General features: G+C 38.7%; 3 protein-coding genes across 5 annotated transcripts; all 3 read right to left on the bottom strand.

Annotated features, from left to right (window-relative positions):
- Positions 1–216: 216 nt before the first annotated feature.
- LOC137963757 (uncharacterized) lies at positions 217–4,955 on the bottom strand. 2 transcript variants are annotated; one of them, XM_068810951.1, is made up of 13 exons: positions 4,859–4,955; positions 4,567–4,692; positions 4,077–4,206; positions 3,605–3,735; positions 3,367–3,505; positions 2,963–3,144; positions 2,607–2,844; positions 2,264–2,362; positions 1,970–2,115; positions 1,737–1,841; positions 1,372–1,460; positions 654–1,172; positions 217–310 (listed from the first exon to the last, which is right to left on the bottom strand). In XM_068810951.1, exons 1-12 carry the CDS (start codon positions 4,925–4,927, stop codon positions 668–670), a joined length of 1,959 nt encoding a protein of 652 aa, XP_068667052.1. In that variant the 5' UTR covers positions 4,928–4,955; the 3' UTR covers positions 217–310; positions 654–667. The 2 variants fall into 2 exon arrangements, with proteins under 2 accessions (XP_068667052.1, XP_068667051.1); XM_068810950.1 differs by lacking the exon at positions 217–310 and having other exon boundaries at positions 376–1,172.
- A 1,423-nt stretch (positions 4,956–6,378) lies between these two features.
- LOC137963551 (uncharacterized) lies at positions 6,379–8,044 on the bottom strand. Its single transcript, XM_068810670.1, has 2 exons — positions 7,636–8,044; positions 6,379–7,060 (listed from the first exon to the last, which is right to left on the bottom strand). The coding sequence occupies exons 1-2, from the start codon at positions 7,944–7,946 to the stop codon at positions 6,559–6,561; spliced, it is 813 nt and encodes a 270-aa protein (XP_068666771.1). The 5' UTR covers positions 7,947–8,044; the 3' UTR covers positions 6,379–6,558.
- LOC137963550 (uncharacterized) lies at positions 6,975–21,355 on the bottom strand. Of its 2 annotated transcripts, XM_068810668.1 has the most exons (13): positions 21,172–21,355; positions 20,273–20,389; positions 19,941–20,165; positions 19,376–19,458; positions 19,167–19,267; positions 18,923–19,046; positions 18,389–18,543; positions 13,446–13,582; positions 13,172–13,342; positions 12,292–12,516; positions 9,506–9,739; positions 9,081–9,187; positions 6,975–7,060 (listed from the first exon to the last, which is right to left on the bottom strand). In XM_068810668.1, the coding sequence occupies exons 1-12, from the start codon at positions 21,301–21,303 to the stop codon at positions 9,095–9,097; spliced, it is 1,797 nt and encodes a 598-aa protein (XP_068666769.1). In that variant the 5' UTR covers positions 21,304–21,355; the 3' UTR covers positions 6,975–7,060; positions 9,081–9,094. The 2 variants fall into 2 exon arrangements, with proteins under 2 accessions (XP_068666769.1, XP_068666770.1); XM_068810669.1 differs by lacking the exons at positions 19,941–20,165; positions 20,273–20,389.
- Positions 21,356–21,867: the final 512 nt, after the last annotated feature.

The following is a 21,867-nucleotide window of genomic DNA, read 5'->3' as shown; positions in this document are numbered from 1 at the left end:
CCCACCACGACCTGACTGCTTGTACAGATCATGTGAGTGGGACCCATCCTGTCCTTCCCGTGACTTTTATCGGGCCCTCACGTCAATGCTCGCCTTGGACAAAATCGTTGCATCAAATTTGGTACTAGTTTTTAAATGATTTGTAATGAAAGTATATCAAATAATTGGTTTGCTTTTCACATGTGGTCCTAACAAGATGTTGCTACACTACACTGGTCTAATATTGCAATTACAGGTTGAATGAAAGAATAAGAAAGAAAGTGGTTCCACTACGTCACTCCTTCGTCTCTCACCAAACACGATATTTTGCCTGGAAATTTCTAAGGTTAGACAGACATTCAAAATGAAAGGGGAACATTTATGCTCGATGGACGTTAATGATGTTACTACAACTAATCAGATGAGTAAATGTGCAAAAACAGACAAGATCCTATCTAAAGTAATTGTGTAACCTGATCTCAAGTTCTGAATCTGATTAGACAATTCTCAGCAGAAAGGATGCGGTGTGCCGATGATTCTCAGGACAGAGAGAGAGACATGGGTACACAGCCTAATCACATCTCACTCCCCGTCCTAGAAAACAATTGAAAAGACTAATCCGTTTTCATTTGAGTAAAAAAACTTCTAACATGATCAGAGAAACAAGAAAGCACCTCGATCTCACGCTTTACTTAATCCGGAAAGCCGTCGTGGATTCATCTCGGCTTCCTCTCTGCTTTTGAAAACTGGGTTTCATTGGCTGAGTCAAGCCCATTCCCTGATCCGTGGTGCAGTTTGGTTCAAATGGCACAAGAGGCTTCTTAATTGGGGCGCGTGCCTCATTCTTTGCATTGGTTGCAATTGAAGGAGAAGACCCTCTCGGTTTTTGCGTCTTTGGTGCTTCCAGTCTCTCCAAAATTCTCGAAGTTTTCTCATCCAAAGGTTTACTACCTGATGTTAAAACAGAATGGACGAAGCTAGGGGTGGAAAGGCCCGTAGGAGGAAAGCTCCCTCTAATTTCATGCACTATCAACTTGTCCCATTCTTTGGCAACTTTGGCACTTGTGTTGTCTTCTTCTGAATCTTCTGAAGTTTGAGACAATTCTGAATTCTCCATTGAAGATTTGTCACTTGTTAAAAGAGGCTGTATAGGTGGTTGCTGATTTTGTTCTTTAGGAGATTTGGATATTGATCTGGCGACAAAGTAAGATTAGGAGTTTCAGTAGAACATTCGGGGAGGGAACCATGGGCAGTTGCCACAGAGAGGCCAATAACATAGACTAGCTTGTGAATGTTCTTGGCAAACCGTATCCCGTATACTGTAAGTAACATTATTGAACATCCTATCAGGATACCGGTCTATTAGACATGGTCTGAAGAAATGAGCATTACCCAAAGTGCAGGCTCTCTTTTACTAGGCAGTTTAGTTTCGTGTGGAGCCCCCTCTTGTGAAGAAGTGGATTATATTCTTCTAACTCCATCTGAAAACCAAAAGATTAGAAGTAATCGGTCAAGGATCACAGGTACATAAAAACAAAAAAGGAAATTTTCAACTGAAGAAGCTAAAAAGAGATTATTTATCGGTTATAATCTCACAGCTTGCAGAAGCACGTTTTATAACCACGTCAGACATAAATATTACGGATGCTTTATAGCGACATCCGCCACCCATTCCCTTGCAATTACCGGTGTCTGTATTTCGGGCACTATTATTTCTTTGTGCAAAGGAAAAACGGATTAAAGAATTAAGCTAATACTTTTGTTAAAAAGCCCTGAACGGAATCCTGTATCTCCTTCGGCACGGAACAATCCAATCCAGTGCTATCTGGAACTAACAAAATTTCCTCAGCTCCGACCACCCTCTGAAATCATCAAAGAGAGTTATCAACTAAACAAACACCAAGTAACATGAAGCCGGGTGTAATGTCATCGAAGGCAATAAGGAATCAGCTTGCATTCGCCGCGAACAATCATGAACATTAACACTTACTCTTAAGAGCATTGGTCCTTTCTCAACAGGCAGAAGAATATAAAAGCACTGGAAAGTTGCTTCTTTCATCGTTTCAAGGTTACAGTTTGAAGAGCACACTAATCCTTGATCCAGGGAATGAAGAGCCCTTGAAAGCCCATGAAAAACTGCACATGTTATGAAATAAGTCATGAAGCATTTTTACCATGAGCAAGCGTTCTCGTTTACTGTAGAAAAAAAGCTGAAAAAAAACATCAATCAACCATAGAATCTGCTGAATGAATGCTGAACGAGCACAAAATAAAGTGTGCTCACGTTGAACATTTAACTCTGGATTATAGCTTTTATCTGAAGCAGATTCCATCTCATGACATTGCACTGGAGTCACAATGTATGAATTTCCTACCATAACACCTGCATAACCACCCAAACACTTTCCGTGCTTGTCATCGTAAATTGGTGTGATATAATTGATGCACATAACAGAAAAGTGTCGATACTTAACCTAAGGAAATAACCTTACGATTAGGCTTATTTTTCCAAGGGGGTGGAATATAATTTCAGAACAATGAAGGTGCTTAAACTGTTATAATCTATGACTGCATTTTGGAGCTGTAGAAATTAGGTATTCAAAACCACAGGCGTAAAGGTTAGTTACCTTCACTAAGAGAAGCCAAACCGGTGCGCTTCAAGACATTAATAGTAATGGGAGAAGCAACCAAAGGAAGCTTCGGGCAGCTCTGAAATGAGGGTAGAAACAACAATGTATGCTCACTAATGCTCACTGCATTGTCCACCAAATCGTTCGCGCCAAGCTCAAGGCCAGTGACGGGACATGATGTGTCGCGTTTTGCTTTTTTACTTCCCTCGGTAGGCAAGCCATGGCACCTGCATGCCTAGACAAAGTTCAACACAGTACAGAATATTTCCTCGTGTTAGACAGACATTTACTTAATAGGAGTAGCCCATCCATGATGGATTTCATATGTTAAACTTGTTAATCGTCTTTAGTACCTGACAGGGATCAAATCCATCAATTATTTGGTTGGTGAAAGAAAACAAATTGCAGCAGAGCTGATTTGTGGTGCCAAAGAGTTTATTCTTGAAGACGAAGATAACTTGTCTTGAGTCCTCGTCTTCATCCTTGAGCTCCTGAACCCACCTCTTTACGAGCCCGGCCAAAACCCATGTATCTACTGCATATGAGACATGTATTATCTTTCTACAAGCGGAATGTATTCAGAATAGTATGAGAACTAAAACACCTTCTGAGAAGCTTTAGGTTGAAGGTCGTTGGGATGAATTTCCCTGGCAAATCTCATGGACGGTCCACAAATATGACTATGAGAGTCTTCGCAGTCTCACAACTTAATAACAATAGAAGAAAAATTCTATTTGGTTGATCAGACAACTCTTACCAGGAAAGCACCTTCCGAGCAAGCAGTTGTCTAGTTCAGAAATACTGTTTGAGAATTCCTCGACATAGTCAGGCATATCCTCATAAACTTCTTGCTCCAGTAGCAGAAACTCTAGTGAAACACATTGCTCTGCAGCTTCCTGTCATATAATTTTCATTAGGTCACAACACCTTTGATTTGTTAGTCGAGATAAAGTGAAGAGTATAAGGTTATGATATGTCCAACATGTTCGCCATACCATTAGAACCTTCCGGATGGGATCAACAGTTGTTGGTAGACACGAGCTGACAAAAATTACTTTTCTTAGAATGTCTTTGCAACCCCAAGAATACAGCATTTCCTCGCTGAGAAGCACAGAAAAAATTCTCTCTGCAAGCAGTTGAGGAGCAACACTATAATTCATCCGTTAAAGCTTTTATCCAGAACCCGGAAACAACGTTGCAGAGCAAATAGTAGACAAAACCATCACCTAGATGAGCCACCTAGTTACTTATAGACTCTTAGGTTTAGCAATCAGAAGATTTTTGCTAGATTTAATTTTCAAACTACAAAGAACTATTCAGCTCTTTGCAAACTTCGGTTGATTAAGATCATCTATCTCACTTCGGCGACGTTTAGTGATAAGAGAAGACCAAGAAGAGCAGAAAAAACTTATATGGTGATTACCACATGTACACAACACAAAATTTCGCTCTTAGAAAGCTATTTACCTAGATCTTCACTTCTATTTGCTCTGAGTTCAATCATGTCGACGGAAACGCCATCTGTTGGCAAGCTACTAACAGCATGATGAAAGTCACGCAGATTGAAATTTCCTCTTGGGATATAAGCCAAATTCAGCTGATAAAATCAAAATTCTGATCAGTAATATACGATATTTAAAATAACAAGAAACAGCTCACATATGCTTAATTCCCTGTTTTAATTGACAATAAAAAAAAGCAATGAAAAAAAAAATGTGAAGCAAGCCATTTTAAGTTGTTTTTTTTTTTTTTTTTTTTGCGCCTAATGTTTTCTTACCTCAGAGAAATCTAAAAAAAGGACGTAAATGTTTTTCTACTCCATATAGGTGCTTTTTCTGACATTTTCATGTGAACCACAAGGAGAGCTGAACTGTCAAACACCTCAAAAAGCCACACCTAAAGCTTTTAGAAGGCAATTAGCAAGTGAATATCCAATGAACCCTCAAGATTCACAAACCTCGTCAGAGCTAGAATTTCTGCTTCTCTGAAAATAGCACAACCCGATTCGATCTTTGAGAACCGTTGCTTTTCTGTCTGCTCCTCCACGCGAGATTGCGTAGAGATTCGCGAGCTGCAGCAGACACTTGTTGCGGGAAAAAAGAAAAGAATAGAATAGCTGAGCATTAGTCGGTGCTAAACTCAGGAACCGGTCCAAGCATAAGTTTCTTCAAAGAAACAATTCAGAACTAATTGATGGTGGAACACTTTGCGCCGTAGAGAAAATCAGAGCGCGAGAAAAGCATCTTCACCTGTTTTAAATCTCTGAGCAGTGGAGGCGGTAAGCTTCGCAGATCGAGTAAGAAACAGAGAAGCGTCATTACTTACTGTGCTCTGAGTCCTCTGAGATAATCGTTTCTCCTCCTGCGTGAATGTGCGATCCCACAAATTTTCAGATCTTTAAATTTGATGATAGAAGCGGGAAAGAAACCACCCTGACCGTAATTACGTATCGAGGACAACATGAAAAATTTCTCCCCGAGGGGATCACAAGGAGTTAAACGAGAACCCGTAGAAGAAGAGGGGCAAATCTGTCAGTTCATATGAAGAGGTATAAAAGGTAATTTATCATCATTAATTTACTACGATTTTCATAACGAGTTATTTCAACTTAATTCTTTTTAAGATTATTAATAGGTATAATTTTTTTAAGAGACCTTTTTGTAATTTGCTTATTATGAAACTACTATTGTTATAAGATAATTATGTACATATTTAATGTTAAATCATATTTAGTTAGTTATGTATTTTCCCTAATCAATTTAATAAATGTGCATTATTATTGTCACTCTTTGATATTTCAAATTATAAAATAATTTATACCTAAATATATAATTACATAAAACATATTTTCTTAATTTTTCTATTCTAAGTACATAAAAAAATTATACTTAATTACGTTATATAGCCTTTGTGAAAATAATCCATCGCCAATCCAGCGTGTTAAAATCTTAGTCTTATTAGCACCTGAATCAAATTAGAACAAATTTGTTTACATGTCTCAGCTAACTTGCCAGACCGTGACCACTCGCGCGTTAAAATGTGAAACAATGGCACCCTAAACCCTCACCACACCCGGATTCTGGCTTTTCAGCACAGAGAAGGCAGTCGCAAGCTAAAAGCCTCAAACTGAAGTGCAGCAAATCCCTTGGGAAAATAAACACATCTCCCACACGCAGATAGTTCTGAAACAGGGGACCTTTTATGTCAACTAACCCAGCGATAACAATTCCGGGGCTCACATAGAATCTATAGGCAAGATGTTCTTTTCTGCCGCTGGACAGACATCTTGAATGGCTTCACTGCCTGCTAAGGATGTCCTGAGATGGAGCAATTTCTATAAATAGGGAGCTTATGACTGCACAAGCAGGCAAAGTTGGGCTTTGGAGTGCACTTCTGGATCAGCTGAAAATTATGATTTAAGAAGAGAATTGCTTAAAGAAGAATCATGTCTTAGGGCGGGCGCACTTCCCACAGTACCCAAACCCCAAAACGAAATGTAGCTAACTGTGCACTCTACAGAGAAATTCTGTTATTGCTTTAGTTACCTCAAGGCATTGCTTTTGAGGGATTGGAAATGTTTTGCTACCCAGATGAATCAAATTGTCAATCACTTCAAATTAGAGAAGTATTCAAGAATATATAATCTCAGGCAACATTCATTGCCCTAACAGGTAAATAGTTTCAGTTGCTCCACACTCTCATTGCCTCTACCTTTCATCAGACTCAGAAAAGACCAGGTAATTACAGTGAAACAAAATTAGACAAAAAAAAAAAAAAAAGGATAAATAGCATTTCATGTAAGGTAATGGCCTCTGGCGAATCTCTACAAAAGAAATACATCAAATAGAGTTATAGAAGTAAATTGGTCGCCCCATAAGTGGAAGTTTTGTTTAAATGTAGTTTCACCAACTAGATTTTTGTTAGAAAAAGAAATTCAATAAAATAAGATTTATTGTCTTTTTCTCAGTCCTCCATTCTCTGTCATATCATTAGTTTGGGACGAGTGTAGTAGATCGGTATTGCACTCTTGCGCAGCAGAGGCTTCTCTGGCTTTCACTTCTTCAGCCACTGATAGCTGTGATGAATACTTCTTGATCCTCAAGGAGATGAGAATGCTTGATGCAATTCCAAGTAATGGGAGTAAGTAAGACCAGACCTGAGACTTTTGAGAGCTACTAGTGGAAGCCACGGCAGCACTGGCCAAGCTACCTAAAGATGTATTCTGTAGAATCATGGGCAGGCAGCCGATGATTGTAGGGAAAAGAAAGTCAAGAAGGAACCGAACCTTGGTTGCAGCTAATGCATAGTTTATGACATAGGAAGGCATGGGAGAGAAACGTGCAAGAAGAACAAATTTCCACCCATCTCGTTCAACTCCACTAGAGAGAACATGGAAGTATCTGCTTCTCTGAGCCCACTCGATTGCTGATCTTGAGTTCCTAAAGATAGCCCTGAACAAACCACAACAGTATCTATATTAGTAACCTCCAGGGTAATGCAGAAATACAATCGAGAGGAAAGAATTTAGGAGCTATTCAAGGGGAGCTTCAGCAACAGTGACACGGTATCTTGGAATTAACAAATGTGCTCACAACAGGATCGGGCCGTTAATGAGAAGCTAAGGTAATCTAAAGCAACTCACCACATTAAAGAAGAGAAGTTCGCCTTTTAATCTCACACTTTCTCAGCGGAGGATTACACTTCGAATAGAATTGGTTCAATCATGTTAAGTTGGCTTAATCATGTGTTACCAGCATCAGTTGAAGTGATAAAAGGTACTAATTTTCAGAGATCAAACGCCTCATTGGATGGATCTAAACGTAAAAAATATTGTTAAATCCAAACCAGTCAATAGCCCAGAGCGCTAGGTATTTGAACTCATAAAAATTCATTGAACTCCCAATCACTCTCCGACTTCTGCCACTCAATCGAAGTCTATTCTAATCAACTGACCACTACTCCTGGAAGAAAAAATCTTTCAAGATAGTAAAAGAGCCCAAATACGTAAAAAGGGCGGAAACTTCACCTTCCAATCCAGAATGAGAGAGAAGCTCCAAGAATTTTGGCCGCGAAGACACAGATCACGGCGGGAAAGAATCCGAAAAGAACAGAAGCCCCAGCCTCAAAAAACACAGCATAGGGCAGACATAGGGCAAGCGTAATCGTGTGAACTAGCGTATACAAGGGAAGAGCCCAAAATCCCAATCTTTCTGAGAGATCACGAAAGATTTGATGGATAGAGTCTTTGTCCACCCCGTACTGCTTGCCGGCACCTCTGAGAATCACCAAAGCGGCCACAAGAATAGCGAGGGCCGAAAACCACCGCAAATTCCCCATTTTCCAGGCAAATCTCCAAGCTCTAATCGGGTCCTGCAGGAGTCGCAGGTCTCCCTCACTCGGAAATCGGAAGGGAGGGAATGGGGAGGGAAGGGAGGCGTTGGGATCCCTTATGTAGGCCTTGAAAACTAAGTGGGTGCGAGTATCGACTCTTAAAAGGCAATTAAGACTAAAGAGAACTAAATATTTGACGAGGGGCTGAATGCAATTATACAAATCCCATGTAGTGAATTGATATTTAGTCTCTATACAAAATTGTAATTTTATAAAAAGTTCAAGTAGGCCCACTATGCTCATTGAGCATTTTTTAAGGCAATCAACTTGGCCTAACATGGTTCAGGGTTTGAACCCATGACAAAGAGGGTGACCCCTCCCTCCCTCCCTTTGATGATGGGGGAGAAAGTCATAGCCTCCCTCCCTTCAATGGGGAAAGCCAAGGGACCTTCCCTTACCTATCAAACTTCAATTTAGTTTTTTAAGTATATCCTCAATTTTGGTAAATCTCTTTATCCATAGGTTTAATAAGCAAAATTTAACATAAACAAATTATTCTATCTGTGTTTACCCTAATTAAACCTTTCATAGATGAAGACATAAGTGATTCTCTAAGGGTTTGTTCAGAACCCATGGCAAAGGAAAAAAATAAGAATTTGATTATTATTATTTCAAAAATAATTATTGAATTTTTTTTATCATTATCTCATTTTTATTAACTATTTTTTGAAATAATAATGATTAAATTCTCATTTTATTTTATTATTATTTTATTTTAAATAATAATTATTTTGTTTTTGTTTTTTTAAATATTTTTAAAGACAAGAAAAATCAAGAGTAATTAAGCCTACACAAAAAATTCATTATGATGAAATAATTGAAAGTATTGACCCAAATAAACCATGCTATGTGGGCATTCCATGTAACATGTAACAAGGTGATCATTTTGTTATTCTCTTTTTTTTTCTCCTACAAAGCGTATCATGACATTTTGTATAAAGTACACATACACTTAACTTGTCGATTCCTTTTCGATTAAGCTGTGACTTGTGACCAATAACACTCTTAAACTATTGGATACTACTACAATGCTTGGTAAGCCAGCAATTCTTGAATCTGAACAATTGAAATCGTACTTACTGCATTCAGAAATTTCAGACTGAATTTCCGGGTCCAACATTGTCAATTGGTGGCCGCTCTTTGTGATGATTGGTGACGGACTGATAAGCCATTGCCAATGCTAGGGCCTGCAATCCAAGTAAAAACTGTTATCGTGACTGACAACATTACATGGTTCAAGATTGAGAATCCCATTCATGTTTGATATTGATTCTACTTCGTTGGAACATGGCACTCAGAATTTAAATGAACGAGTTAGAATTTATGTTCTTTTGCACTCCTTTTGCCCCTAGTTACGTTATTGATATTCTGCTTTTAGAGTTGATTTCAGAATGAAAAGAATGCTAAGATGAACTGTGTGAGTAGCTAAAGAAGAGGGAGATTGCCAACTAGAGGTTTTGGATACTTACTATATAGTCAAGATATCTACTTGTAAGAATACTTACAATATGATCTCCATCAGGAGGAGCATAAATGCCAGTTGTTATAGTAGTCCTCCTTCGTGTACCAGTTTCTGGGGGGTCTGTAATGTTCTTGAAACCTGTTGGGATGACGACTATGGGCATACCGACAAGATTCCCCAAACACACTCTTTCCCAATCAGTAACATTCCCAATGAAAGCATCAACAGTGAAGCCTGCATGGGCTTCCCTGATCAGTCGACCGCGGGCCCTTTGTGCCTGTAGAAGCCAATTCCCGGGTTCAAAAAACAACTCACTCTTAAAAGTATCCTCTATTTTGAATTCAAGAGAAGTCAATAATTAACAGAAATTCCAAAAGAAACATGGCAACTACCGAATATAAGACTACTGAGCATCAAATAGAACTAGAGGCATTTTGATCCTTCTACACTCAGTAAAATAGGACTTAAGATCTGCACACCCAACACGAACTTGGATCCCCTCTTCTTTTCTTGAGAAAACCATGTAGAGAAGTCCCCTCTTCGGAGGGGGAGGCAACTTTGTTTTTCTACAAGCTTATAGAAAACCTTTTCATGCAGTAGCACTGTACGAATGTTAAAAGGGTAGTTTGATCCAATAAAACTAAAAAATGTTTTACTTATATAAGTGAGAAACTAGTTCTTTCTAATTTACATTAAAAATAATTATGCCCTTCGTCCCAAAAAACAAGGATGTGTCTCGCTGAAACGTCTCACGTATTGGACGAGACATCTTGGATTTTATTTTTATTTTTTATTTTTGTGGAGGGGTAACACAAGATAGCCCGTTTATAAATTAACTATATGCATCATATCTTCAGAGACTTCTCAAGGAATAAGCTCAAAACGTCTAGGCTGTGTTTAGAACACAAAAGTGAGGAGAAGAGAAAGAAAAATAAAAAAAAAAAAAATAAAAGAGATTTTTTTTTCTTGTTTGGATGCCCATGAAAAATGAGAGATAAAATGGAAGGAAAATATTGTTTCTCTTGTTTGGATACACATGGAAGATGAAAAAGAAACAAAAAATGAGTAATATTTTAAAATTTTGATGAATAAATTTTTCTATCAAGTTTCTATTTTTTTTCTTTTCTCCCCAAATTTCATCATTTTGCGAGAGAAAATTTATTAACTAGGAGAGTGATTTTCTCTCTTATTTTCTTTTCTCTCAATGATCATCTATTGCCAAACAATAGAAAAAAACTTTCTATCTCATTTTCTTTTCTTTTCTGTGGGTTCCAAACAAGCCCCTAGTATTTTCAAACGGACAAGAGATCTCAGATGCCCAACCCTGCCCAAAAATCCACGCATGGACAATTAGACTCAATTGAAATATTCTCAACCCTTTATCAAATTTCCTAATTCTTAAAAACCTACTTAAATATCCTTAAAAATCCACTTTAATATAATTTCTAATTTTTTTCTAAGAAGTTATCTAAAGTTCTACGTCTACAAGAGGACGACGATTTAAACTACTTAATTCGCCTCCCAAAATTAGCACCTACTAACACACTTGATATTTTCTTTAAGTTTTAACAATTTTTCTTTAATTATTAAAGAATTACCTTGTTATAAATTCTAAAATCTTTCATAGGATGTGAGATAGGTGTAAAGCTCCATTAAGGACAAAGATTCGACTACTTTACAATTTTTAATTTTTATAATTATGTACAACATAATTTATGCCTAATCAATAATTTAGTGAATAATTATTTATCTTTTTAAAACAAAATCCTAGTTATGTCAAATTGCATCCATCCACTAGGCAGGTCTATTCGTTAGTAACTTCAATTAGCCCACTGAAAATGCAACTTTTACCTCTTATGGACTAAAGAGAAAGGATCCACTAAAGGGGAATTGACTGAAACTAATCCTTTTTGGAAGCATAAAAACTAACCCAAAAGAGAACAAATTCGGAACTTCAAAGGTCCAATGTCAAGAGATTTCAGTGGATTTTGAAGTGGTTTAATGTAGCTAGAGTGGTGATTGTTGCACACCATATGGTCACTCTCTTGGATCCTAGGGATGGGAAGAACAACCAATAACTGTAGCACTTCCTTTCTTTTGTCTATGAAATATGCAGATGATAATTGCATGAAATTTTATTTAGGCACAGAATGATTATCACATTGTAATTTTTGTTTCTTATTTTTTTATTTAGTTCTCAGGCTTTTTATCCATCCATATCATTTTTTTTATGAATATGCTTATTAATGGATTATAATATCCATATGCCTTTATGAAGCTAGGTCCAAAGCCCATCCCAAAATAACTAGCCAACTTAGGAAACCTTTTCCCAGCTAATATACTCAAGATCTTTGTACTCACTAATCCATATAGGACTATTCCTTCACACTCCTCCTCACGTGTAGGCCCTCTTTTGTGGATCTACAAGTGGATAATTTAGGTGTAGGCCCTCTTTTGCAGCTCTACAAGTGGATAGTTTAGGTGTAGGCCCTCTTTTGTGGCTCTACAAGTGCATAGTTTAGTTGTAGGCCCATATATGAGTACTTGCTCTTATACCATGTTGAGTTGGGTCCAAGGCCCATCCCAAAATGACTAACCAACTTAGGAAACCTCTTTCCCAGCTAATAAACTCAAAATCTTTATACTTGCTAATCCATGTGGGACTATTCCTTAACAGCCTTAAAACACCAGTGTGATTATTAGCCTATAGTCAAAAAAGAAAAAAATGTGCAGAATGGAAATTACAGCAAAGAGCTGATATCAATAGCATGAATCACAGTTTTACTAACAGTCCAAACTACAGAGAAATAAGAAAATCAAATGACTCACCTGCAAGTAATCTACAGCTGGCACTAATCGTGCACGCCTGAGTTCCACTGGCCACTGATCCTGGGCCTCATATGTGTCATCAAGTTTAGCACGTTGCCATTCATCAAAGTGAGATAACATATCCACATCCATGGTAAAGTTTAGAATGCCTTGTACAGATTCGACAGTATAATTGAGTTTAAAGGGGACAACCATAACACGCATTGAGGCAAGGACATAAACAACCTGGCAAAAGAAAAGAAGAGCTACTTGAATGGTTTCATGAACCTTTAGGAAACAGATTCACCAACAAAGTCCAAAATTTACAGATTAATATCATATTTGACAGATCATCTAAATGAAGACAGTAAGCCATTTTTACAAAGAAAAAGATGCTAGCCTTAAGTTTGTAAAAGGGAAAGGCCAGTGATAAAAAAGGGTCTCAAAATCAAGAGCAGAGTTTTGTGAACTAGGGAAAATACTCCTGACATAGACCTGAATCTCATTGCTTATATTCACCCATAAGAGAAGGAAGAACTAGCAGTGGTCACACTATTTTTTACCATGCATCTTCATTTATGTCTCCAAGCAATTTATTCTCTATATACTACTAGTTAAATTTTTTATCCTATTCAAGCCTCATGAATATTCTTCAAAAATAAGTCTTGTCTTGGTAGTCACATGGATCAGTTGAGTGTTGAAAGGATAAGAATCTGCATATAAAATGCATTCAAGAATATGGTCACAGTCATCCTTTTCTGCGAGTTTTTAAGGATCATGTAACTGAAGATTTTCTGAAATAACATTGCTTTATTTGATGTCAGAGGACTTTTAAGGGTCATGTAACTAAAATTTTCTGACAATTACATTGTTTTGTGTGATCTCATTACTGTTAACCAACCTCCATCTCAGCATCTTCAATATAACCAACCGTAAGCTTTGTAATATCAACTGAAAATGGATCCTCAAGAAGAACTTCTCTCGATGAAATGTCATCTGGATCCTTGCCTCGTACAGCATCCAGAATAATTGCACAATCCACAGCACTCCTGCAGAAGGGACCAAGTTTATCCTGTTACACATTAAAAACTTTAGAATTCATCATTATTTAGAAGAAACCAAATATAAGAAAACATTAACAATTTATTTGTGAAAAGAAATGTCCAAGGCATTACCAAACTTTCAGATATGCTCATGCAACCACTTCGACCAACAGCCCCAAATGTAGGACGTAGAGCAGTTACTCCACAGCGAGCAGCAGGGTAAGTTATGGACCCTGCTGTTTCTGACCCGATAGCAAATGGCACCAAAGCTGAAGCAACAAACAAAGCAAAGTCATTCAAGCATAAAAAATCTATCAATTACATATTATATATATATATATATTTATTTATTTATTTATTTTTTTGAAAAGTGGCACATTTCATTAAGAAGCAACAGAAAGAAGAGAACAAAGACTAGAAGGGGAGCCCCCTTACAACAAGGGATTGGAGGGTGACATCCTCTCTAGCCATGGTATCGGCCATACAATTAGTGGACCTAGGCACATGAGCATAGGAGCAAATTGGGGAACTAAGATCTAAAATTTCAAAAAAAAAGTTCCACAGGCGCCAAGGAGGGTCTTTCTTGCAGGAGCAGCAGGAAATGAGTGTGGAGGAGTCACCTTCAACAGACAAGGAGCCTTGAAGGCGATCATTGATGATTCATTGACCGTGTCTCAATGCTTGAAGCTTAGCAAAGGTGGAAGCAGAGGTGCCAAGAGGACAGGCATAGTAGGCGATGAAGGAGCTAGAGGAGTCACGGAAGACACCACCAAACCCGGCTGGCCCTGGTTTCCCAAGGGATGAACCATCAAAGTTAAGTTTGATGATGTTAACACAATGGGGAGACAATCCAACAAGACAATGGGCTTCGGATGGGGGAGGCTTGCAACGGATGACCAGCTACTTCTCAGTGAACTACTATTGGCTTAAGCGTGAGGAGTCGGGGAATGATGCTCTCCCCAATTCACTCGATAGAGATGAACCAAGGGGTGGCAATGTTGTTGAAGGTCCTTTGGTTCCTCTCAAACCAGATACGCCAAGAGATGAAGGCAACACAAGATCACAACATGATCTTCCCAAGAAGGGGAAGGTGAGTTCCAAGGAAGATACCGATGACACTGGCAAAGGTGGTGGGAAAGCAGAGAGGCATCTAGAACAAGTTGTGGAAGTGACACCAAATTCGCCAAGAATACGGGCATTGAAGGAATGAGCAATCTATACTCTCGTCAGATAGGTCACACAAGGAGCATGACAAGGGTGGCAAGCTGCAACCATGCCTTGCCAAGTTGTCTTTGGTTAGGATCATGCTATGCAGTTTGCTTTAGAGATCAATTTTCATTTTATGAGGCCTGGAAGCTAGCCAGGCACGCCTTGCCCCCTTAGGATCAGGCTCTAGATCATTAGGAGCAACATATGAGAGAAGCTTATAGCAAGATGAAACAGCGAAGGTGCTGTCAGCCTCAGGGCACCAAATAAGCTTGTCCACAGAAGGTCGGAGGTAGAGTTGATCAAGGAGGTCTTTGAGAAGATTGCATGCTTCCATGGCTTCATGATCATTGAGCAGTCTACGAAAGAGCTAAGACCAACCCACTTTGGCGAGGCAGCTGTCCAATGGCTTAGGTGAGGGAGATTTGTTTGTTCTTGGCTAGCCGATATAACCGGGGGTAACGATTCTGAAGATGAGTTTGACACCCAAAGGTCACACCAGAAAAGAACTTTGCTTCTGCACCTAGTCGCAGTACTCTTGAAGTGTTGGAAGGTCAGTGAAATATAGCGCCAAATTGGGGAGAGGTGGTGAGGGTGGCCGATGTGCGTCCACCAGTAGCCATTGATCCTGCCCAACTTTAAAGTGACGAGCTCCTTCGAGGGAAGGTTAGGTTGAGTATTGAGAAGCAATAGCCACTTGGTGAGAAGAGCAATGTTAGTGAACCTAATCTGCATGATATAGAGACTTCCCCAGGATTTTCGCTTGCAAACGTCTCTTCATTTGACAAGATGATGTTTGAACCCCTATGTTGCTCCTCTTCATAGGCAGTTCCTCGCCAAGCTTGCTCGCGATGCTAACTGGGCAGTGAAGAAAGGAGAAATAGTAAGTAGGGATGCCAACCAAAGAAAGATTGGAGGAGAGTGATACCACCAGCCTTAGAAAGGTGTTTACCTTTCCACATAGATAGTCTAGCGTGGAGCTTCTCACGCACCGGGTTCCAAAGATACTTGTCCGTCCAGTAGTGAAAAGATGGAGGCCTAGATACGAGCAAGGAAGGGAGCCAAGATTACATCCCATTGTTCGAGCAATTGACGACCAATGTTGAAACCATAGATAGCAAACTTTTTCCAATTGATTTTTTGACCTGACATGAGTTAAAAAATATGGAGAAGAGCCTTAATTCAAAGCAGTTGGTCCGAGTTTCCTTCCCTAAAGAAAAGGGTATCAACAGCCAATTGAACCGGAGGTAAGGGCGATCAACCATTATCAAATATAGGATTTAACCATTGGATTTCCTCAACAACCTTGAAGAGACATGTGAGGCCATCAACAACAATGTTGAGAGATGTGGGGATATTGGGTCACATTGCCTGAGACCCCTTGAGGTAGCAAAACATCCACATGCTCCTGCATTGATAAGCACAGAGAATTGAGCAGAAGAAAGGCAATTATAGATCCATTGCCTCCATTTTTCCACAAACCCATTAATGCAAAGCATAGAGTCAAGGAAGCACCAGCTAACTTTGTCGAAAGCTTTCTCAAAGTCTAGCTTTAACATGATCATAGGCTTGGAGGACCTTCTACAACAATCAATTGATTTATGGATGACCATAGCAGCATCAAGGATGACTCTAGCATTGATGAAAGCACTTTGCTCTTGTTGATAACATGGTTCATGACTTGCTTGAGCCTATTGGCTAGGATATGAGCAATGACCTTGTATGTCTCAGATACTAAGCTGATTGGGTGGTAATTTTGATTGATTCAGCTTTCTCTTTTTTTGGAATAAGAGAGCTGAAGGAAGCGAAAAGGACTCTATATGTGATTCCTTTCTTGTGAAACTTTGCCATCATAGTCTGAACATCCTTATCAATGAAACGGGAAGCAGCCTTGAAAATTCCCATTAAACCCATCTGGTCCAGGGGGCTTTGTCAAGAGGCATAAGCCAAGTTGCATTTTCAATCTCCAAGTGGGTGAAGGGGTTCTCAAGGAAATCTCGTTGCTGAGTAGAAATGCGATTGACTGGAAGGTGGTCAATGAACAGCTGGTTGGAGTCCTCTTTATAAAGAGCTGTGTAGAAACTTAAGATCTCATTAGTAATCTTAGATCTAACAGAAGTCAGCTCATTGTCTATGAGGAGGGACCTTATTTTGTTAGACCTGAGTGGGCCGATGCAATGGACTGGAAGAACCGGGTATTGGCATCCCCTTCTTTCAGCTATTTGTGTCGAGCACACTGTTTCTAAAGGATTCTATCATGATTGATGATTTTCTGCACCATAGCCGAGTCTGCAACTCTATCAGAGAATTCAGATTGAGTGAGATTTCTACCTTCTTCAATCAGGTTGAAAGCATTGATTGGAGCACAGCTGACTTTGGAACAGGTTCGAAGCCCATCATTCTAACCTCATTGCACCAGGACTCCATGAGCCGATAACAGTCTTAATTCTCTAACCAATAGTTCTCGAAGTGAAAAGGTTTATGGCCCCATGCAGTGGATTTAGTGTCCAGGTGCATTGGCCAATGGTCAGAGATAGATTTTCCGAGGATAGAGCCCATCGAGTAGCTACGGAGTTGCAGCCAACTACGAGAGGAGAGAAATCTGTCCAAGTGACAAAGAATTGGGTTGTGGCGACCATTGCTCCAGGTGTGGTGCTTTCCATAAGTCTGAATTTCCTCTGGTTCAAGAGCTCTGATGAAGTCACAGAATTGACGCATGGAAGTAGTGATCTTCCTAGAGGCAGGGGGCTTATCATTACAGAATCTTGTTGTGTTGAAATTTCCGGTAGACAAAATTCTTTAAAACCTGGTCATGATCACATCTTGTGATCAGAGGACATGAGTCAATGGAATATACAACGATTGGGCACTCATTTTACCTTGAAAATTATGACCATTCCCTTGTTTATGCAAATCATAGCAAATTTGTGACCTTGTCATATTCTGTAACTACTAAAAAATTTCTCATATAGTTTTATAAGTTAGATTTATATCTAGCTTCTGTATTCCAAAAGATATAGAGGACAAAATCACTTTGCTTTGGAGAAAAAAGATACACCTAAATGAGCAAGTTCAATGGTTGATGCATATTCTCTCTCAAAAAACCTATATAATGTTTCTATTTAATTTAGAGAAAGCTTACACTAGAAAATACCTAAAATTGAGTGGTTTGGGGATGGTTTGTGCATGCTGAACGTAGATCTAGTAGTGCACTATTTAGAAAGGTTTTGTTACCTTATGGTTGTCAATAGGGACCAGCACGAAATAAAAGAAAGCTACATAAGGCAATTAGGAGGAATAACCATCAAAAAGACAGATTAATAATAGAACTAGCAAACAATAGAAAATAATGGAAAAGGATTCATTTAACTTTCGGAACATAGTTAACACCATCTATTTATGATGATTAATGATGATCCCAAAAAGCCCTGAGCTTTGGGATAGAGAATATGAGCTACCACATAGTAAATATACCCTGGAAAATGAACTATTAGATAGACACTTCACACCAATTCCTCCCTTTTGATCCCCAGAAGCCTAGTGCACTTGCTACACACGAATTCATCCCATTAGTAGCATATGCATTGGCAGTTACAAGATTATAAGTGGTTTCATTAAAGTACAATATAAGAAGTACAAAGCAATGTCATAATTAGTACATATTTACATTAAACAAGAGAACAGATTTGTTTAGTTTCACTACAATAACCATTTATTGCCTGAGCTGTGACAATGGAAATTAAAAAAAAAAACTCTTATTAACTTCTGATAGCATTAACAAAAAGTATTAATTAGTATTTATGCACAAAGTAGACAGAGAAAACAAGAAAAATCCTGAATTTATATCCTCAGGAGAGTCAAGGATAAACCTGCAGAGGTGCTAGCAGCAGGTCCTGCAGATGAACCAGTTGAGAATTCCTCAATATTCCATGGGTTCCGGGTTCTCCCACCAAACCAAATATCATCATATGCAAGCGAGCCTGTGACTAATTTTGCTAAAAGAACTGCCCCAGCAGAGCATAACCTGAAACAGAGTATATGTATTTTTTTTTTTTTTTTTGAAAATGATGATAGGGTTTATTAAGAAAGGGGAGAGAATACTAAACAGCCTCCATGATAAGAAAGCAAAAGAAGAAAATAAATATAAGCAACACAAGAGAGGCTACAAAATAGGAAAGAATACACAAGAAAAGGAAAACTGAGATACAAAAATTAGACAACTACTTGTCTGCGACTGGTTACAAGGTCCCAACAGTAAGGTTTTGCTAAGAAGTCTCATTTCTACCAAGTGCATCAAGAAGCTGATTAGCTCCATGAGTATGTGTTGGAAGTATGTTAATAAAGTTTTGAACTACCAATCAGATCCAAAAGAGTAGCTTTCCAAAATTAAATCTAACGGGTACCTCTTGTAGACCCAAGCTTCCATGTCCAGTACTTGATTTTTGAAATGCTCTGAACCCCAGGTTGTCTTGTATCCAGGCACTGAGATTATATCTTTCAGACCATAAGGAATTCCATGTAGAGGACCTAAAGCATGAAAAATCTGAATGTCAAATCAAAATTCTACTTCCTCAGCAAGATTACACCAGCACATTCTTTTTTTTTCCTTAAAAGATGAATTATGAATCTAAAGTGCAGGTATCACACCTAGATAAACTCCTTGATCAAGTAAATCATCAGCCTTTTTAGCCTGCTCAAGTGCCAGGTCTTCCGTGAATGACACAACAGTTTCCAGAACATGATTGTACCTATGGGATTTCTATATTAATCACAAGATATAACCAAAAGAGGAATAATAGTAAAAAAATGAAAAAGAATCACGGAAAACAGGTTTATTACTCAAGCTCTTGTCTTACCTCTTTAATCTCTTCAGGAAGATGTCAGTAAGCTCTCTAGAAGTAATTTGTTTAGTTCTAATAAGCTCTCCCAATTCAAGGATCTGGTTGACAGCCAATTCAACAGGGAAAAGAGTTAGCTAGATGGTTAAAAAAATAAGGGAGATTAACTAGAGGAGACTACTTCCATGATAAGTAATGCACTAGCTTCCTCAGTGAAAATTATCCATCTCTGTAGTCTTCACCATCCACGGACCTAAACTTGACTTCTAGGCCGACCTGTACATGTCTTTGTTTTAAGAAAGGCACGTTTGGCCAGCCTGAACATGTGATAATCATCTTCTTTTCACATAATGTTATATTTCTTTTGAATCAGAAAATAATACTGTCTAAACATTTTGATGTTTGTTGGGCAATAACTAAACGCAAGTTCTGAAGCATTGGCCTCCTATCACGATGATTATGCTTCAGAGATACCACTCATGCAAAACTTTTCTAAAAAGTGTCAGCTGAATTTATCTAATCCAGACATTTCACCAAAAAAAAAAAAAAAGGTTATCTCATGCCACAGTGCATGACTACGTACTGTCATAAAGGCTATATCCTCTTCTTTATTTGGTCTCTGCAAACCGGACACTGAAGGATATTTGAACCTCTCACTTTGTTGGATTGTTTTGTTAACGCCCCAGCTTGAGTTGAAAACTAAAACTGATGAGTCATGCAATCCTCCATTGACAGACGCAACCATCTTCCTGTTCTCTCTAAACACAGGTATGTTGAACTCTTTTGCACCATCCGCCATTTCTTGCAACTGAGGATAAGCAAAATAGTTTTTGTCAGCATACCAAATGAAACGTTCACTAGGAACTCTTCAAAACAAGTAATGCAGTCAATGAGTTCAAGACGGTTCATTGTCACCTTTGAGTCGTCAAAGAAATCTGCATCAAAAAGCTTCATTGCATCTTTAAGAAGCAAATATTCTCTGTCTTTGTCAGCACACGGAGTGACATTCTTGGTTACCAATCCCCCCCTGCCCTGATCAGGTAATACCAGGTAGTATAAATTGCAGATACTCAGTTGAGATCAAAGGTTGTAGTAGCCTCCATATAAACTTATTTTACCTGAAAAACATGGGTTCGGTAACTGACAATGGTTTTCTGACACATTAGATCCCAGAATTTTTTACTTTGACACACCTGATTTACACAAGATAAGGAGTGGATACAAGGAAAGCTTTCCATGGATAAAACATCTAAGCCGTTTGTTGCTACATTTTGCATACCCAAGGTGCTCATTTTATCATATCAAATATGAACACCACTAAAAGAATTCAGTAAAGCTCAAATTTTAATTTTAGTGGAAATATACATAATCAGAACCATTACAATCCATGTCCCGTACAACCACATTGACTCATTAATCTTTCTCTATTAGATTTTGCATTCAACCGAAAGACAGCATTGAGGATAAATCACACGATCGCATGTTCTCCGTGATACACGCACATCGGATTGTGTGAGAGAAGCAACGAGAAATGTCTTTGCAACTCAATGAGAGCCTCTACAACAGTCTTGTCTTCATTTAAAACTCGGCCATTGATCGCCAAGCAATCGTTATGTCATGAATATATATCCCCACTAAAATTATTTCAGGGTTAAAAAGCAAGATGTCCAAAGAAAAAACAGAAGAGTTCAAGGAGAAATTGAGTTGGGTTAAGTCGGCAAGAGAGACTGTGACTTCACTAGCCACAAAACTCATCAACAATCAAAGACAGTTCTAAAATAATAAGAAGTACGAGCGAGCATATTTCTGCTGACCATTTGGACATAGTTTCCGGTATCGGAAACTTCGGCTGCGTGAGCTTGGTCTCTCGCGAGGAAGCTGGTGAGAGCCACGAGGGCGAAGAAGATGACACTTCCCATTTTGATTCGACAACTGTCCTGGAGCATCTCTGCTGCGTGGAGGGAGTGGCAGCCTTTCAGAGGAGGTGTACTTTCGAGAGATTGGCGGCTGGGCTGCGAGAGCGAGTCAGCTCTGAACAACACGGTCGTTCCGATGTTTAAAGGTAATTCTTGTGTTCGTTTTCGTTGCGAGAGTTATCACACCCAGACAAACTCTTTGACCAAGCATCTCAAGAGACAAAGAGAAGAATAATTAAAGCTGGGGATACATTTTCAAGTATAGCAGCTCAAGACACAGAGACCTGTTTCTTAGTGTTCCAACTCACCAAGTTACTTCCAACAAAACAGCAATAACCAACCTCCTATCCATTTTTCACCTAGCATAATTTGCATCAAAATTTCCCAGTTGACACAACTCACAATCAAAGGAAATATTTTCTGATAAAGATGGAAAATGACTAATGGAGTTTTGTGATGTTGGATGCCAAGCGCTATAGGAGTGGAAATTCTTTAGTTGCAAGTGTCATAGTGTATGGAGTAGAGACATCATCCAACAAATAGAGTATGCCCTTCTTATGTTTAGAAATAATCATTTTTTCGTCTACAAGTCCT

This window comes from Aristolochia californica, unplaced genomic scaffold, assembly GCF_029961685.1.
Source record: "Aristolochia californica isolate CCGP_79_NKW_82.1479 unplaced genomic scaffold, dmAriCali1.0.hap1 SCAF_4, whole genome shotgun sequence".
Classification (NCBI taxonomy): domain Eukaryota; kingdom Viridiplantae; phylum Streptophyta; class Magnoliopsida; order Piperales; family Aristolochiaceae; genus Aristolochia; species Aristolochia californica.
The sequence above is the reverse complement of the archived record's forward strand: the minus strand, read 5'-3'. Positions and strand labels throughout refer to the sequence as shown.

Bases quoted from the DNA above. Each gene is read 5' to 3' on its own strand.
- LOC137963757 (XM_068810951.1), bottom strand. From the start codon at position 4,927: ATGACGCTTCTCTGTTTCTTACTCGATCTGCGAAGCTTACCGCCTCCA. The intron at 2,116-2,263 runs GTGAGCACACTT...TAACATGTGCAG, and splicing joins TCCAGAGTTAAATGTTCAAC to TTTTTCATGGGCTTTCAAGG. The intron at 1,842-1,969 runs GTAAGTGTTAAT...TGATGATTTCAG, and splicing joins AAGGACCAATGCTCTTAAGA to AGGGTGGTCGGAGCTGAGGA.
- LOC137963551 (XM_068810670.1), bottom strand. From the start codon at position 7,946: ATGGGGAATTTGCGGTGGTTTTCGGCCCTCGCTATTCTTGTGGCCGCT. The intron at 7,061-7,635 runs GTGAAGTTTCCG...TGGTTTGTTCAG, and splicing joins CTCTCATTCTGGATTGGAAG to GGCTATCTTTAGGAACTCAA.
- LOC137963550 (XM_068810668.1), bottom strand. From the start codon at position 21,303: ATGCTCCAGGACAGTTGTCGAATCAAAATGGGAAGTGTCATCTTCTTC. The intron at 20,166-20,272 runs GTGACAATGAAC...GCTTATCCTCAG, and splicing joins ATTTCTTTGACGACTCAAAG to TTGCAAGAAATGGCGGATGG. The intron at 18,544-18,922 runs GTACCCGTTAGA...ACTCTGTTTCAG, and splicing joins GAAGCTTGGGTCTACAAGAG to GTTATGCTCTGCTGGGGCAG.